Source organism: Artemia franciscana, chromosome 18, assembly GCF_032884065.1.
Source record: "Artemia franciscana chromosome 18, ASM3288406v1, whole genome shotgun sequence".
Lineage (NCBI taxonomy): Eukaryota > Metazoa > Arthropoda > Branchiopoda > Anostraca > Artemiidae > Artemia > Artemia franciscana.
Window position 1 is genome coordinate 29,661,565 of NC_088880.1, and position 19,935 is coordinate 29,681,499.

The 19,935-nt window shown below is 35.6% G+C and overlaps 1 protein-coding gene across 2 annotated transcripts in view; it reads left to right on the forward strand.

The window, feature by feature from the left end:
- The window catches only part of LOC136038854 (sex determination protein fruitless-like), a 69,925-nt gene extending 56,003 nt beyond the window's left edge, over positions 1–13,922 (forward strand). Inside the window, exon 5 of one of the 2 annotated variants that reach the window (XM_065722306.1) lies at positions 13,626–13,922. In XM_065722306.1, coding sequence (XP_065578378.1) covers positions 13,626–13,801 — 176 coding nt within the window. In that variant the 3' untranslated portion in view covers positions 13,802–13,922. The remainder of the gene's footprint in view (positions 1–13,625) is intronic. The other variant, XM_065722307.1, reaches the window with a different exon arrangement.
- The last annotated feature ends 6,013 nt before the right edge of the window (positions 13,923–19,935 follow it).

Here is a 19,935-nt window from a genome sequence, read left to right on the forward strand (position 1 = left end):
TTCTCTTTAGGGGAGTTGGGGGTTGTTAATTTGGAAAAATAAGAAAAAATTCTGATGAATGACCGGATTTTAATGAAATTTGATATTTAGAAGGAACTCATGTCTCAGAGCTCTTATTTCAAATCCTGACCAGATCTGTTTACATTGGAGGGAGTTGGAAGGGGAAACTAGAAATCTTGGAAAACGCTTATAAATGTCGTAGATACGTGATTGACGTAACCGGACTGGATCCGCTCTCTTTGGGGGAGTTAGGGGGTGGGGTTCAGTGCTTCGGCGAGTTTGGTGCTTCTGGACGTGATAGGACGATGAAAATTGGTGGGCGTGTCAGGGACCTGCATAAATTGACTTGATAAGGTCATTTTCCCCGATTTGACCATCTGGGGGGCTGAAGGGAGAGGAAAAAATTGAAAAATTGAGGTATTTTTAACTTACGAGTGGTTGATTGGATCTTAATGAATTTTGACATTCAGAAGGATCTCGTGACTCAGAGCTCTTATTTTAAATCCCGACCGGCATTAAACCTCTGATTTTCCTTTTAAAGCAATCTATTGATTCTTAGAATTTTGCTAGAGCTCATACCATATGAGCTCTCGGCTCTTCCGACCTCGTCACAAGTGCCATATGAGCTCTTAGCTCTTGTTTCTGTCATTAAAGAATAAAATATTAACAGTATACTCCTTTTTGGGTCCAAGTTTCATTTTTGGAGCAAACAATAGATGCCATATACGATTGCAGATGGATGCAGAATACATTTATAGGGAAGGGGGAAATTTCCTCTTTGTAAATGAGCATTTAAAAATTTTCAGTTTTAGTAAGTCTAACCTGTTCTGTCTCATGGGTGTTATTTTACATTAAATTTGTATTAGCACTTTTTCTGGTGGGAGGAGGAGGTTACTTTGCATTTTGTGTTTTGAATAGGGTAGTGTAATTATCTCCTTCCTCACAAAGGAGTAGGTGTTACGGTTTTGGCCATTTTGTATGCCTCTTGTTGAACATGCTTCGTAGCTAGTACAACTTAATTTGCAAATCTATGTCAAATCAAAAGTACGTGAAAATCTAAAACTTTAAATTAACATTGTGAAAGAAGCTATGTCAAAACAAAAGTTTCATCAAATTTAGTCTTTTTCATCAAAAGTTACGAGCCTGAGAAAATTTGCCTTATTTTGGAAAATAGGGGAAACACCCCTTAAAAGTCATAGGATCTTAACGAAAATTACATCATCGAATTCAGCGTATCAGAGAACCCTATAGAAAAAATTTCAAGGTCCAATCTACAAAAACGTGGAATTTTGTATTTTTTGCCAGAAGACAGATCACGGGTGCGTGTTTATTTGTTTGTTTGTTTGTTTTTTTCCCCAGGAGTCATCGTATTGACCAAGTGGTCCTAGAGTGTTGCAAGAAGGCTCATTCTAACGGAAATGAAAAGTTCTAGCGCCCTTTTTAAGTGACCACAAAAATTGGAGGGCACCTAGGCCCTCTCCCACACTCATTTTTTCCCAAAGTCAATGGATAAAAATTTTGAGATAGCCATTTTGTTCCACATAGTCTAAAACCATAATAGCTATGTCTTTGGGGATCACTTACTCCCCCACAGTCTCTGGGGGAGGGGCTGCAAGTTACAAACTTTGACCAATGTTTACATATAGTAATGGTTATTGGGAAGTGTACCGACGTTTTCATGGGGATTTTTTTGGTTTGGGTGTGGGGTTGAGGGTAGGGGGCTATGTGGGAGGATCTTTCCCTGGGGAAATATTTCATGGGGGGAAGAGAAATTCAATGAAAAGGGCGCAGGATTTTCTAGCATTACTATTAAAAAAAAAACAATGAAAATATAAACATGAAAAAGTTTTTTCAATTGAAACTAAGGAGTAGCATCAAAACTTAAAAGGAACAGAGATTAATACGCATATGAGGGGTTCTAAAAATACTTTAGCGTATAGAGCGAGGTATTTAGGAGGAGATAGATACCTCGCTCTTTATGCTAAAGTATTTTTAGTAATTTCAACTATTTATTCTGCGGCCTTTCTGATTCAGGGGTCATTCTTAAAGAATTGGGACAAAACTTAAGCTTTAGTGTGAAGAGCGAGGTACTAACGAAGGGACAAACCCCCTCATATATATAATTAAAAATATAATAATATAAAAGTTTGTTACGTAAGTTAATTCTTAAGTTACGTGTATTTTTTACTAATAAAAACGTTCGTTAAAAATTAAAAGTTCTAGTTGCCTTTTTAAGTAACCGAAAAATTGGAGGGCAACTAGCCCTCCTTCCCCATCCCTTATTTTTCAAAATCGTCTGATCAAAACTAAGAGAAAGCCATTTAGCCAAAAAAAGAATTAATATGCAAATTTCATTTTAATAATTTATTTACGGAGAGCCAAAATCAAACATGCATTAATTCAAAAACGTTCAGAAATTAAATAAAAAAAACTATTTTTTTTAACTGAAAGTAAGGAGTGACATTAAAAGTTAAAACGAACAAAAATTACTCCGTATATGAAATGGGTTGTTCCCTCTGCAATCCATCGCTTTTTACGCTAAAGTTTGACTCTTTGCCACAATTCTACTTTTTAAAACAATTAAAAACTCTAGCGTAAAGAGCGAGGGATTGCGGAGGGGACAACCCATTTCATATACGGAGTAATTTCTGTTCGTTTTAAGTTTTAATGTCGCTCCTTACTTTCAGTTTAAAAAAATTTTTTTTTTTATTTAATACGATTTGAACTACCGATGGGAGTGATATTGGATCTAGGAGATGCGTCGGTTCTACGATTACTGCTTACGCTTTCACTACCATTCCAAATATTATTAAACAATATTAATAAGACAACGTCAAATACAAAGTATTTCGAAATAAGCTATTTAAAACTAATACAGTTTGAAATAGTCGATGGGAATGATATTGGATCTAGGAAGCTTGTCTATAGGCTACTATGATTACTGCCTACACTCTCAGTACTATTGCAAATATTATTAAACAATATTAACAAAGTATTTCGAAAGAAGCTGTGTCAAAACAAATATGGTTTGAACTAGTCGATGGGGATGATATTGGATCTAGGAGATGTGTCGGTTCTACGATTACTGCTTACGCTTTCACTACCATATTATTAAACAATATTAATAAGACAACGTCAAATATAAAGTATTTCGAAATAAGCTATTTAAAACTAATACAGTTTGAAATAGTCGATGGGGATGATATTGGATCTAGGAAGCTTGTCTATAGGCTACTACGATTACTGCCTACACTCTCAGTACTATTGCAAATATTATTAAACAATATTAACAAAGTATTTCGAAAGAAGCTGGGTCAAAACAAATATGGTTTGAACTAGTCGATGGGGATGATATTGGATCTAGGAGATGTGTCGGTTCTACGATTACTGCTTACACTCTCACTACCATTGCAAATATTATTAATCAATATTAATAAGACTACGTCCAATAAAAAATATTTCGAATTAAGCTCTGTCAAAACAAAACTACGTAATGAATAAAACGATCCAAATAATGTGATGGAGATGAAATTCGATTTAGGAAACGCGGTGGGTGTACGATTACAGGTAATAAAACTTCTACAAAGAGATTATTACTATGAAAAAATGATAAACCATTTAGCTTAAGACATGTTTTACTGAAATATTCGAAAGTTATATCTAACACTATTGCTTCCTTCTAAAATAAAAAAAGAAGTTTTTTCAACTGAAGGAAAGGAGCAACATTGAAACTCAAAACGGACAGAAATTACTCTGTATACTAGGGGAGCTGTCAGTTCCTCAACCTTCGCCTACGCTGAAGTCTTGAAATTTCTTAAAAAATAGTTGTCACTCATTTTCAACAGCTTTTATGTTTTAGCATGTTTCTGAAGAAACTGTGACGGAAAGTTAAACTTAAGCATGAAGATCGAGGTTGAGGAAGGGGTAGTCCTCCTCGTATATGGAATAATTCCTCTCCTTTTAAAGTTTTAATGTTGCCCCTTACTCTCAGTAACAAAAAAAAACTTTTTATTTTAGTTATTTTCTGACCCTTTTTTCAAATTATGCTAGGAAATACCCTTCCCTAATCACCCCGTAAAAAACTGCCCCTAGAAACTTTTCTACTTGTGGAAAATCTCTCCCCCCCAAAAAAAATTTCCGTACACCTCCCAATAAGAAATGCAAGCGTGAACAATGGGCTAATTGTGTAAAACTCTTTTTCCAGGGGCTATGGGGGGTTCTGTCGTCCTCAAGGCGTAGTTATTGAACACATCAACTATGTTGAATCGAATGGCTATGTCAAAATTCTGATCCAATGTCTTTGGGGGAAAAAGAGGCATGGGAGGTTAGTTGCCCTCCAATGTTTTTGGTGACTCAAAAACGGCACTGAAACTTTTGATTTCCGTTCGAACGAGCCTTTTTCCGATCTCCTAACACCATTGGTTCGATACAATCACACCTGAAAAAAAAAATCAAAAAAATCAATAAATACGCATCTGTAATCTTTCTCCTGGCAAAAGTTTCAAAACTCCAAACTTTCGCAGATAGAATCTCGACACCTCTACAGTAGGGTTCACATATATACTGAATCTGATGGTATGAATTTTACTAAGATCGCTTGAATTTGGGGGGGGGGATTCCCCTCTTAGAAAGTCAGGCAAATTTTCCCAGGCTCGTAGCTTTTGATGGGTAACATTAAATTTAATGAACTATTCTATCTTGTATCAAGTGTTATCCAAATTCGGCTTAATTTATAGCTCGAATTGTTGGCAACGCCGGCCAAAATAAGGATTTACGGACAAGGATATAGAAATCATGAAAGACAAACCGGAAAATGCCTTTAAAAAAGTCAACACCTCGCCCATTTTTTTTTCTAAAGAAAGAAAAATGTGTGATGTGGTAAGATGCACAAGACAATTTGATATCTATCTAGGCCAATTTGAAGAACATCTGAAAATTCCCTTTCTATAGACTTAAAGGCAATTACCCTGTAGATAAATTAGGATTTCCGCTCTCCGGATGCGAAGATTTATCCAGTAGTACATTAGAATTCTTAACCATTTCCGGTTGATAAAATTCCGGAAAAGTGTTAATTCATATAAGTTAACAAGGGAACTGTTGTTCGCCGATTGTGTAGGCCTACTTTAATCTGAATCGGTTGTTTATCAGATGAGAAAATATTATTGGATGTAAGAAATCAATCATATGTGCCCTAAGAGGTTCATCTGGGGCAATTAAAAATGAGATAGAATATATTTTAAGATTTGAAAAATTGTGACAGATTCGAACCAACATAGTTTCTTGTTCTTCTAGAAATATATTAATAAAATTGGGCTTTAATTATGTGTAAATGAAGGTAAAGGTCTTCTAGGCAGGGGTAAAGGGAGTAGGAATACATGGGCAACAAATATATTGTCGCTTATCAGGGGAAGAAGGGGTGCCAACACTACAATGTTATGGGGGCGGGGAGATTATTTTCTTAATTTTGTGATGCACGCAACTAGATTGCAAAAATTATGACAGAGTCAAAGGAACATGGTTTCTTTTTCTTGCAGAAATATATTAATAACAATGAGCTAAAAAGATGTGTAAATGAATGTAAAAGGTTTTCTAAGTAGGGATAAAAAGAAGTGGAATACACGAGCAAGGAATATAGCGTCGCTCGTAAGGGAAATAAGGGGTGTCTACTCACTAAAATGCTGTGGGCAGAGCATTTTTCATTTTTTTTTAAACGAAGATGCAAAAAGGTACTTTTCAAAGTCTCCCCTCCCCCCAACTATTGTCCCTAGGGAAAGTGTTGATTCAATCAAATTTTGATCCCCTTGATCTATATTGTATTGATGATTGCCTTTGATAACAACTTAGCAAACACTGCAAACGGTTTTGGCAATTATTAATTTATTAAAAAAAACTTTCTGATAGAAAAAAGGTGAAGTCAAAAATAAAAACGAAGAAAAATTTTCAATTTATGCAACATACTAGTATGCCGGCAAAAATGAATGAAACAAAATGGTTTGTGACATTTCCCTTTATGTTAGTTTCTAGAAACCTACAAAAAATAAAAGACTGAGCCCCTCAATAGTCTCTGACCGATATATGTTGCATATACTGCGAAACAAACACCTCTGTTCGTTTCAAGGTTTAACTTCCCTCTTTACCTCCATAAAATGAATGTAATTGTTTTAAAATTAATTTTGATCTTACTTACTTAGACTAAGGTCCTCCCACGCCTGAGGGCGAATAAGGCAGCAACAGTAGTTCGCTACGACGACCTGTCCTGAGCCCTCGACCAAAGCTCCTCCATCGAAGACCTCGCCAGCTTCGCCTCCTTCTCTAACATCCTGCCAATGGTCATTTTGGGTCTCCCTGACTTGCGGAGGCAAGGGGGGTATCCAACACCATATGTCATGAGGTAGCCTTCCATCACCCATTTGCACCATGTGCCCCCCCAATACATCCATCGTCGCTTTCTAATGGCATCAAGGATGGGGGTATGATTTGTCATGGTATAAATCTCATCATTATTTTGATCATAATTTTGATCGTTTTCAGTTTTTTTTTTAATATAATCAATAAACCTTAAAAAATATTTCCAGCTTAAGCAATGAGATTAAAAATGTCAACATGATATTTTGTTTAACTGGAGGGACTAAGGTAGGTTTAACTGCCCGCCACCCTTAAACTTTTCCACAAAGATTTGCAATTTTGCTGCATAAAAAATACAAGGGGTATGTTGCCATTGGTATCTCTGGAGAATTATAGCTAAAAAATTAATTATTATTCATGAAGTATCATTCTATATACTTTTCAGAAATTCCAGTGATTATTGCAATTTTTTGCCGTAATACAGCAAATAATTATGAAAGTCTCATAAAGAAAATATAATTTTCGTCATTTTTTCTTCTTGGGCTTCAACATTTTAGGAGTACTGGTCACTAGAATCTTATGATTATGAAGTATAAAATAATAAATCAAGAAAATTCTCCAGACGCAGGGGGCATTGCATTCACCCTTCCTTCAAATGACGGGCCTATGAGCGACGTCAAAGCCAGTGACCAATTTTTGCACACGTGGATTGGTTGGTGGATTTAAAACCCAAATTGCAAATCTTCGCTTGGTTATATGTTCATACAATCCTATTATGCCCCATTGTCCTCAACTAGTTTTATAACTGTAATTTACTTAGAGGAGGGAAAGTATTCAAGTTGAAAATTTTCAGCATCTGTTTAAGGACCTTTGACCATGGAGATTTCGATGGTACAGCGTTTATTTTTCAAGTCTGTCAAATATGGAAATTACAGAGAAAATTTTGGTTTTGGTGCTATATGCCACCTTACGATGGCCTTTTCAAGACAAATATATACCAAGTATAGAGATATATACATTAACTTTTAAATGAGCTCTTAGGTAGTTTCCGATGATCTTTCGGTGCCCTATTAATTTTAGAAAAAAAATTAAAAAAATGAAGACACATCAATGCTTCAAGCTCTTTCAAAGTTCCTGAAAACTTGTTCTCGAAATTAAATTCTACTGTAGACATGGACAAAAAACTCTGGAACCTAATTAAAATGATTTTTTGGTTACTTTTTTTTCCAAATTTGGTTCTTTTATTTCACTTAATAAGTGAAATATAATGTGAAAGTGTCAATCTGTCTGTCGGTCTGTCTGTCCTGGTTTTGCTAGTTTAAGCACTTCCATTGGACTATCTGGGGGGGGGGAGTGGAGGGCCGGTTAGTTCGGAAGAATGGAAAAAATGAAGTATTTTGAACTTACGAACGGGTGATCGGATCTTAATGAAATTTGATGTTTGGAAGGATATCCTGTCTCAAAACTCTCATTTTAAATCCCGACCAGATCTGGAGACATTGGGGGAGTTGGGGGGATCTAAAATCTTGAAAACCACTTAGAGTGGAGGGATCGGGGTGAAAGTTGGTGGGAAAATAAGCAGAAGTCCTAGATATGTGATTAACATAACCGGAACGGATCTGCTCTGTTTGGGGGAGTTGGGCGAAGGTTAATTCTGATAAATCAGAAAAATGAGGTATTTTTAACTTACCAAGGAGTGATCGAATCTTAATGAAATTTGATGTTTGGAAGGATTTCGTGTCTCAGAGCTGTTATTTTAAATCCCAACTGGATCCGATGAATTGGGAAGAGTAGGGGGGGGGAGTTCTAAAATCTTGGAAAACGCTTAGAGTGGGGGGGATCAGGATTAAACTTGGTGGGGAAAATAATCACAAGTTATAGATACTTGATTGACATAACCGGAATGGATCCACTCTCTTTTGGGGAGCTGGGGGGGGGAGGGTTAATTCTAAAAATTAGACAAATGAGGTATTTTTAACTTACGAAGTAGTGATCGGATCTTAATGAGATTTCACATTTAGAAGGATCTCATAACTCGGATCTCTTATTACAAATCCCGACCGGATCCAGTGTCATTTGGTGGGAGAGATGGGGGGAACGGAAATCTTGGAAAACACTTAAAGCGGAGAGATCAGGATGAAAATTGGTGGGAAGAATAATCACAAGTCCAAGATACGTGACTTGTATAACCGGAACAGATTCACTATCTCTGGTGTAGTTGGGGGAGGGGGGGGGGGGTAGTTCGGTAAAATTAGAAAAAGTGAGGTATTTGTAACTTACGAACGGGTGATCAGAACTTAATGAAATTTGATATTTAAAAGGATCTTCTTCTTTAGAACTCTCATTTTGAACCCCGGCCAGATCTGGTGGCATTGGAAGGAGATGGAGGGGGAAACCGGAATTCTTGGAAAACGTGAAAATCAAGGTATCTTACTAATGAGTGATCAGATCTTAATGAAACTTGACATATAGAAGAATTTTATGTCTCAGATGCTCCATTTTGAATTCGAACCGCATTCGGGGACATAGAGGGCTGGAGGGGGGAAACAGAAGTATTGGAAACTGGAAATCTTGGAAAAACGCTTAGATTGGAGAGATCGGGATGAAACTTGATGGGAAGAATAAGCACAAGTTATAGATACGTGATTGACATAATTGGAACGGATCTCTTCTCTTTGGGGGAGCTGGGGGTTATTAATTTGGAAAAATTAGAAAAATTGAAGTATTTTTAACTTAAGAACAGGTGACCGGATCTTAATGAAATTTGATGTTTAGAAGGAAATCATGTCTCAGAGCTCTTATTTCAAATTCCGACCAGATCTGTTGATATTGGGGGGAGTTGGGGGGACCGGAAATCTTGGAAAGCGCTTATAAATATTGTAGATACGTGATTGACGTAACCGGAGTGGATCCGCTCTCTTTGGGGGAGTTTGGGGTGGGGCTCAGTGCTTTGGCGATTTTGGTGCTTCTGGACGTGCTAGGACGATGAAATTTGGTAGGTGTGTCAGGAAGCTGCACAAATTGACTTGATAAAGTCGTTTTTCCCGATTCAACCATCCGGGGGGCTGAAGGGAGAGGAAAAATTGAGGTATTTTCAACTTACAAGTGGGTGGCTGGATCTTAATGAATTTTTATATTTAAAAGGGCCTCGTGACTCAGAGCTCTTATTTTAAATCCTGACTGGCATTAAGGCTCTGATTTTACTTTTAAAGCAATCTATTGATTCTTAGAAATTTGCTAGAGCTCACACCATATGAGCTCTTGGCTTTTGGCTCTTCCGACTTCGTCACAAGTGCCATATGAGCTCTTAGCTCTTGTTCAAGATGGGTGGCTTAAAACCTCAAGTTAAGAGTTTTCTACCATATAGATTATAACAGTAGCCTTTTTATGCTTTCTACCATTTTGACTTTAGAAATGGCACAAAAAATTGTCATTCCTTGTGCCGTATGGCATTCTATAATGGCATTATGAAGACGAATTTACAAAAGTGCCGTAAATATGAATGGGAAAGTTTTCTGTTTTATAATCCTCTTAGTTACTTAAAAACGAAACTCAAATGAATTGTATTCAAATGGGTCCTCTCTCAGTATTCTACGACCACTGGTTCAGCACAGTCAGTCCTTGCGGGAAAAGGGATACACATTAGTGGTACCAATACAGAAAGTGATTTCCCTTGTTTTTCAAGGCGGGGAACTGTAATTATTCTGTATAGGGTATTTGACACTGATGAATCTAATGGCAAGATTTTGACCGGCCAGAATTTCCAAGAATTTTCAACCTTTTCTTGAGATCCCCGTAAATTTGTCATTGCAATAAACTTTTTTATTATTAAGATTAACCGGAACAATTGTTGCAATTCCTTAATTAGTTTCAAATAAAAATTTTTATTACCAACAATTTTTGCTCTAACAATTTTAATGCTTCAAATCGTTTTTAGAATTTTTATTACTAGCTTTTATTTCCTAAATATGTTTTGAAACTTTCTGCTATTGTAGGCCGCGGCAATGTCTTTACCAGGTAGCAGCCATTGCAGCAATCACGATATCATGAGCAGGAAACTGTCTAACACGCAATTAGGGTGTCATAATGGTATTATATTTCTTAATCCTTCTTTCTCAATATGAGTAGTTAGAATGCAAAGACAAAAATCTTACAGCAAAGTAGGGACAGGTATATTCCAAAAGTGTCAGTTTTTTATATAATTTGTTATAAAACAAAATTTGTATTTTTTATAAAAATATATTTCACTTGTACTCGCCTATAATAGACACTTTTTTGCACAACTGCCCTTTTAGCTTTTAAATTACCAATGATTCTTAAAAAAAAACATTAAGGGGGATTTTCCCTTAAAGCTTTGTCTATATTGGAGGATTCTATAGTTTGGTTAGCCTCTACACAAATGACTAAGGGCTTTTTTCTGTTTTATTTCATGAATGAGATGATTATAAAAGACCACGCCTTCCCTCTGCTACTGAATAGACAAAAAACGATTAGAAGACGATACTCTTCTTTTGAACAAGTTTCCATTAAAAACATGTAACTGAGTTTTACTTAAAAAATAATATGAAAAATAGACAAAGAACAGTATTCTACTTTAGCTTTATTTGTTTTATCACCGAAAAATTAAGGCTGCTTAATACCGTTAATACTCAATTTAGACATGCCACTTTTGCTACATGCTACGTGTACTACCCCGTACACAACAGGGTGGCACAAACAGGGGTAACTCCCAAAAGTTGGGGTTGGAGGATTCTTAGTCTTAGCGCTCCATTCAGTGGCGCTATTAACGGAAATGCTGGAGATGGTAAAAAATATTCTCCAAAATCTAGATGGGGTAAATTTTTTTCGACGTTTTTCAATGAAAATGCCAAAAAGCGTAATTTTAGGTGAAAATACTCTATCCTACTTACTTTATTTTGAGCTTGATGTTTATTAGCATTTCAATTAGCTGACTTTCAGTTATGTTTATTTTCATACAAAGGTTGACGGACACTTGTAGATGGATTGGATGGATTTGGTGGAGCCCCCTCCCTGTGAATGTTAAAAATTTGCAAAAATTACAACACTTAACAAAATTTGAGAAATTTATAGTACTTATCTGAAAGAAAAATATAGAAACTTCAGGCCCTTTCCTAAAGAAAAATCCCCCGTAAGCCACCAACTCCCAAGAAAACCTTCTCTGGGTGCCTTTGGAAACGTAATGTATTACAGGTTCAGTGAAATTTAAAGTTGTAAAAAAACTGAATATTTTCGATGTTATTGAACTTCACGGAGTTGAAAAACAGTGCCCAAAGCTTCTAAAGGCATTTTAAAAACTATATTTTGCTACCACTGAGGTCTAGCCAGTATTCGAATTATAGCCTTCTGCTCCACTCCACACTTGATCATGCATTTGATCATGCTCTACATTTGCTTTGCTCTTAGCAAACAATTTGTGGTAACGAATAAAAAAGTTCGTGGTAACGAACTGTTAGCAAGAAGCGATGCGGCTCAGCAGTAACAGAAAATTTAAGAAACAGAGTCTTGATAACAATAGATACATCAAAAGAATGGAATTTTGATGCTTATTTAAAATACTTAAAATTCGATTTTAATGTTACCCATCAAAAGTTACGATCCTGAGAAAATTTGCTCAAGTTTTTATAAAGGGGGAAACACCTTCAATGCATCAAGTGGTCTTCACAAAAATCTCACTATCAGATTCAGCATATCAGAAAACACTACTGTAGAGGTTTCAAGCTCTTATTTACACAAATTTTGAATTTAGTTTTTTTTACCAGAAGGAATACGGATGGTTATTTGTTGTTGTTTTTATTTTTTCCCAAGGGGTGTTCGTGTGGAATCAGTGATCCTAGAAGATCGAAAGAGGGCTCATTTGAAAAATCAGAAGTTATAGAATAGAGATTACCTCCCTCCCACCCTCCTACAATTACTAGTATGATTAGATTATGACTATATTGAGTGAATATTGAAACTGATATTTCTATTTACCATTGATTGGACAATATTTTTGAAACATTTTCACGCAGTATCTTTGGAATAGAACATAACAATTAATTGCATATTTATTCAATAATACGGTCGTAGAGTAGCCAGTTTTGAGTTTTAATATTACTTCTGGCTATAATTAAAAAAAAATACTGAACTCAAATTACATTCATTTTCATTAAAGAAATCAAAAACGCCCCAAAATACAATATTATGCTTTCAAGTCTAAAAGACTTTAAATTTTGCGGAAGAATAACCCAATAGGATCAAACACTTCTTTAGGGGAGGGGGGTATTTTTGGCTCAAGCTTCAATAATTTGTCCTCTTAAATGAAAACAAAGTCTGTAGGGCCTAAGATTAACTGCAAAGCAAAACCAATTTCCATGAACTGCCAATCCGTCTTAAAGGACTTTGTTTCGAAATTATTTGGTTATTTTTCTAACTTCTTTAAAAAATAAGTCAAACAATAATTTTGTTGAAGTTGAAGGCATTACAAAAGGAGCCTTTTTTGTTTATCTGGTGGTTGTTATTGATTTTAGATTTGTTAATTTTGTATTTAGACAAAACATTCTAGAAGTCGAAAATAGTTTTTTTTATGGATTCCAGGAGCTTTTTCTCTGAAGAAGAAGAATCATTTCATAAAATTTTGTCTGTCGGTCTTGCTCAGATGATTTCCCTATTCAGATTCTATATTTGGGTCAAAGACATATGGAGGGAGTAAGCTAGTAGGCATTTAGCCAACCGTCTCCTCAAAGATTTTTTTTTATTACGATATTCTCTAAGAGTTTCATACTATGTATTCTAGTTTCCCTGCTGTATTTTGTTGTTTTGACACCCATCCCCGTCTCTCCCAGATACCAGTTTCTGCGTGTCTATTTGATACCTGTTTAAATTCTTGTGGAATTTCCCCGAAATTAGAGGGAGGATATATGCTTAAAACTGTAAAAGAATAGGTAAACTTGATCAAAATACAGTAAGTCATGGGAAAATAGCAAAATACCAAGATTTCAGGGGGGGGGGGGGGCTCGGACCAGATTAGTTGCCTGATTTTGTGTCTGTTTGAATTTCTTAATATTTTCTTGTAAAACTAAGTAGATATGTTAGTTTCTTTCTGTTTTCAATTCAAACTAAATCCGTTTATTTAAATCTATTTTTATCTGTCGTAAAATTCACTGAAGCATATACTACGCAGTTTTATATTAACCAAATGTCATAAGGAAATCATTCTAAAAGGCATTCCAGAGAAAAGCGATTTACCCTCCTCAAACATTCAAGTCAAAAACCTTTTCCAGCAGTATATTACCATCTGGAATTCTCCAAGGGGTGTAAAATACCACCCTTCTACCACCTCTTGCAATTACTTCTTGAGGATGAAACGCGTCTGGAGAGACGATGGGAGATAGAGCTTTTGTACCGGAAATATTTTATCAACAGTATACTCGTCCTGCAAGTCAAAAGGTCAGTGTGAACATCTGGAAATGTGATTTACGCTTAGTCTGAAGACTCCAAGTTCTAGAAGTATCATTAAAATATTGTCTACTGACTTTATTCAATTTAAGAAAAACAAGAAAAATAAATTTAGAATTGTGTTAATTTTTAAATTGTTAGCCCAAGTAATTTACATGAAGCCGTCCTGGCTAAATGGTTGGCACGCTGGGTTGGGAATGTAGTCCAAGGGGCACGGGTCCGATTCTGGCAAGCCAGGTTTTTTGGTTTATGACGGGTTAAATGGCGTGACTCTTTAAGCTTAGCCAGAGTCAAACAGCCCTAAATGGATACCCGGAGAAACCTCGGGAAGGTAAGCAGGAAGGGTGTGCGAGAGCACATGATAGCTCTCCCCTCCCCCCCCACAGTGCACTTCCTGGATGAAGGGCCAGGTAACAGAGATCAGCACCACCGGTTTTGACCTTGAGGTTATAGTCCCATCACATTCCCTTTTTAATTAAGCTACATAAGAGTTTAGAAGCAGTATATACGTGTACTCACACGCACAGAGTACTGGAGGTTAAGTTAGATTCCTTGGGAATTTTTAATTATGAAACCGAAGACTAAAGTAGGGACTTTTCTGTGCAGGCTATAAGTCAGGTCTGTACCCTTTACTTTTAAAACTTGATTTCATGTGAAAGGTGCAGTGATAGTTCAAAAGAAATGAGAAATAACTAATAAATACCGAGAGGATCCATTTATCTTAATAAGACGAATAATAATAATACAAAAGACAGCATATAAGAGAGCCCCAGTAACGTATGCACGAATTTTTTCGGGGTGGGGGAGTTTGGTGATTCAATGATTAAAAATAATCGTAGTTGATAATCGAGATAGAAAGTGTCCAGTAATTAGGGAAAAATTAGGGTTTTACAGTCCAGGAGCCGGTGCCCCCCCCCCCCCCCCCTCCGCACGCCCCTTAAGAATCGTGTACTTTATCATTTTTCTTATTACAATCTCTTCTAAATCTCTTATTGTTATTTTCTACAAAAATATTCGTTTTATTAATATTTTGAAAAAATTTAATGAAGACCTGAATAAAGAGCAAAAAAATTACGTGATAATGTGGTAAAATGTTACACATTTTAATATGTACCTGAAACAAAATTTTTATTTTTTCTGCTAGTCTGGGCTTCAAAACGTATCAAAGTAAGTTTTATTTTTAACTTTAAATTATTTTAATTTGAATCAACTAATTCCTACAAAAGTAAATTAGGTTGCTTCAGAAGCTAACTACAATAATAGCGGAGAAATACTTAAGCCTACTATCTTGACTAGATAAGAAAAAATATTGTCTTGATAATGAAGCATATGGTTTGCGAACTTTCACAGACTGTGGGCAGGGGCGGATCCAGTGGGTGATTTTTGGGGCACATTCTCTCCCACCCCAGAAGGTTGAAAGTTACACATCTTACGGGAGAAGAATACTAATGGAGAGCCCATGTTCCGTTCTTGGCCCCACCCCAAACGTTAGTTTTGTATGTGCCCCTGTCTTTGGGGATCCCGTCTTAGATCCCACGCTTTGACTGTGTAGTAACCGGTCGATGAGAATTTTGCTAATAAAGGGATCCTCCCTCATTAATGATTCAAAAGGCTTCTGGAAGTTCTATCAAATGATTATTTTCTTTCTTAATTAGAACCATAAATTTCAAGTCAGCAGCACCTTACGTAATTTGTACACAACACGTTTTAGCCAAATTTAAAATCTTTAAGTTTTGTAGAATGTTTTTGCCCATTGTTTACATTTAGCATTGGTTATTGGGAAACACACAGATATTTTTCAGGGGGTATGGAGAATCTGGTGGGAGGATTATGTGGGAGGATCTTTCCATGGAGAGGGAGCCAGATTTCCTGGCATTATTTAAAATAATGTTCAGAAATAGAGGCAACGCTATATTGCCTATAGTAAAGGCCATACGGCTCCAATATTTTATCATTTATTTATTTTTTTCCAAAGGCACTTCATATGGAAGGGGTCGTCGCATAACTTTGGAGGGGGGCTCATTCGATTGAAAATCGGAAAACCTTTTAAGAGTCAAAATTTATCGGAGGTCTACTCCCCCCCCCCTACACCTTTTCTTCACAAATTTATTCGATAAAAATTTGGAGATAGCCATTTTGTTAAAAATAGTTCAAAGATCATATAGCAAAACTCCAGTGTCGATACAGCCCCCAGGGCCCGTGTAGGTGTTGTATGTTACGCCCTGGGGGCATATTTGGTTCTTATATAAGGGATTCTCGTATAAGCTTTAGAGAGGGCCCATAATACATGATTCTCCCACTTAATCCCCCCACCAGAAACTCCTTCCTCCTGAAAAATATCTGTGTATTTCCCAATAGCCAATGCTAAATGCAAACAATGGGCAAAGTTTATAGCTTTCAGTCTTCCTCCAAGGGCTATGGGTGCTCAAATCATCTTTAATAACTTTATTGTTAGATCTATTGAATATGTTGAACAAAGTGGCTATCTTAAAATTTTGATCGGGCGACTTCAAGGAAAAAACAGGCGTGGGGTGGGGGGTTAGCTTTCGTCCAATAGTTTTTTGTCACTTAAAAAGGACACTAGAACTTTTGATTTCTTTTCAAATGAGCTCTCTCAATCTTCAATGATCACTGATTTGATACGATCATCCTTTGGAAATAATAAATAGATAAACACGCATCCATGATCTTTCTTCAGACAAAAATAAGAAAAAAATCCCACATTTTTGTATATAGGAGCCTGAAATCTATGCAACTGTTTTCTCTGATATGTTGAATTTGATTGTGTGATTTTCATTAAGATCACTTGATGTTTGCCTCTTTTTTTAATTGGAAAAATTTTGTCTGCCTTTTAACTTTTGATGGGTAACATTAAACTTGATTGATTTAATAAATTTTGAATAACCATAAATATTTTATTCTTTTGACGTATCTATTGTTGTCAAGACTCTGTTTCGAAGAGTTTCGGCTACTATTGAGCCGCATTACTCCTTACTTACAGTGCGTTACCAGGCATTGTTTAAAAGACCTTCGTATGGATAAGCAGGGCCGGATCGAGTAGGTGTGGGTTACAATTGGAGGTTATTTTGCAGGGCCCCCTATTGAAAGCAACAAGTTGCTTTAAATCATTCTCCACTTCACGCATTTTCATATAGCTTTTAGCATAGTTGTTTGTGTATCATAAAATTTCTGCCAACGAGATCCATTGGACTACGAGAAATCTCATAATTTAAAGGATATGAAAAAGTGTTCTTTAACAGCTTCATCGGGGTCTAAAATGTACGTTTGACCATATGAATATGGTTCAAAATCACCTTCAGGGTATTATACTGGATTTACCGCTCGCTTGATTTTGTGAAAAAAAAAAATCCCAGCTACTTTGAAGCTGAAATCATTGCGACTAGTCATGGTTCGATCATCGCTTACGTTGAATGAAGCTAAAGCCTTACATGCGTTCATATTTCGTAATTGTTTTGTGGAATTATTTAGAGAGTGAGTGATATCCTATAACAGACCAAGCTAATTGATATGGAAATTGCTGAGGGGGCAATCCAGTTCGACCAAGCAGACAGCAGCCCCCAAGTAAATCATCTTTGTTGGCTACTTTTTGAACAAGAAAATAGAGGAATCCACAGTGAATACATACAAAGTTGAAGGTCCGATGACTTGTAATTCACACTTGCTTAGTTGGCAGTATTTTTGTAGATTTTTGCTGTGTTTTGCGCCACAGTTTGCTGGTAGTGAGGATTACGATGGCGTTGTTCTTCTAGCATGATATTCCTGTCTTTTTCACTTTGATTCTTGACTCGTTCTGATTTTCATTATCACCTTTCTTCTAACAGCACAATTCTTTGTTCTTCGATTTAGCATTTGGCACCCTAGATTTTAGAATTTTATTGGAGAGATTAGAATTTTTGGGTGTTAAAGAATATGTCTGAAATGGTTTGAAAGTTATTTACGTGGAAGATCTATTAAAGTGATGAATGATGGTGGTTTTCTTCCTCTTATGAAATGTCTTGTGGTGTGCCACAAGGGTTGGTCCTTGGTCCGCTTCTTTATCTAGTTTCTGCAGATAGCATGAGGTTTTATCTTCCGGATTGTCGCTTAACGTCATTTGCTGATGACACCGCAGTTGCATTTTCTAGTCATTGTTTGGATAGCCTTGTCCTGAAAGAGAATGGCGTTTTGAGAAATTTCCATGTTTTTACTAGATTGAGTTTGTTATCAGTTAACGTTGCTAAGGGTAATTTTATTTTATATTCTAGAGTAGGCAAGCCAAATGATAATATTGATAGAGTTCTATTTGATAATAAGCCTGTAGTTCAGGTTCAGGAAATCTGTTACTTAGGCTTTTTTTGTATTGATTGACTGTAATATTTCGTGGAAACGCCACTGTGATGTTGTTACAACAAAGAATGCCCGTGGCCATGGAGGAATTCAACGTTTTAAAAAAACTTTTACCTCCGAAAATTTTGTTTCTTTTATACCACGCTCTGATTCAACCATATATTTCGTATGGCTGCATGTTATGGGCAACACACTTTTATGTGATTTTTAAACGTGTTCGGATTCTTCAAAATAAAACAATGCGTCTTATTGGTGGATTATGTTGGAGGTGATACAACACTACAGATTGCTTCAAAAAGTTGCAAGTGCTGAATGTAGGACAGCTACGGGAGTACCAAGTTGGAATTTTTACTTATCAATGTTGTAATTATGTAAGTCTAGAGGTTTTTCATGATTAATTAGTGAAAATAGATCTTTGCAACATAATTGAACGTGTCTTGCTAGTGATTTGTCGTCTCGCACAGAAGTGGAACCAGGGTCGGGTTCTTTACTAGATTTTCGGGGCCTAATGTGTGTAACTCTCTTCCAAAGAGCACTCGAGCGGCTGAGCACCTGGCGTTATTTAAAAACAAACTGACAAAGTATTTGTTAGGTCAAGGTTCATAGTTCTTTTTTTAACTATTTATTATTCTTTTCTTTTTTTCTCTCTTATCTGTTTATTATTATGAGATTGGATATTATTATTGATAAGTTGATGAGAGATTGGTTGTTATTGGTTATTGTTGTTTTTTTTCGTTTGTAGTGAATTATTAGTTAGAAAATGAGTTTTATGTGCTCACCCAGACGCAAGTGCTTTTTTGTATCTTTCTCTGGGCGGGTACTTGTATATTAGCTAAATGTATTTCATTTACAAATAAATTGAACAGAACTAAACATTGCCATATTTGACACTCTTTGATACTTGCTGTCATATTCCTGCTAACCCTCAAATTCTTTGTTCTTCGTTTTCATTTCTGACTCGTTCTGATTCCCAGTTGCTTGTAATTCTCGCTACCACTTAATTTTAACTGCATATTTCTTTGTTCCCGCTATCGTATCTCTTCTAAACATATATTCTTATATATATTTATATATATATATATATATATATATATATATATATATATATATATATATATATATATATATATATATATATATATTATATATATATATATATATATATATATATATATATATATATATATATATATATATTATATATATATATATATATATATATATATATATATATATATATATATATATATATATATATATATATATATATATATATATATCATATTCATTTTTGATTCTTTCTGATCCTCATTGTCACAGGTCTTATAACCGCATCTTTTTTTTCTTCAATTTGGCTTTAGGTTGTTGCAATTCTCGCAGCCATTTGTCTTTTAAACTCATATTTCTTTGTTCTTAAATTTCGTTTTTGACTCGTTGTAATTGTTGTCTTAGCAAGTATTCTAACTAAATATTTCTTTGTTCTATATTTTAATATACCATTGCTTCAGATGTTTTTTAAATGTCCTTTGCCCTGGTTGTTCGTATTGGTCTTGTCACTTTTGATGGTCTAGGTTGTTTATTTTAACCCGTGCATTTAGATTTTGGTGGTTTTTCTCTTGATCTTGTCTCATTTGATGATCCAGTTTGTTTATTTTCAGCCTACGTTTTTATCCTCTTTTGTCCCTTTTTGTTCTCCTTTTGAGGTTACTTTAATTATTTTTGTCCTCTAGATATTGCGAAACTGCTGAAAATGCATTGCCGATTATAAATACAAGAATAAGATATTTC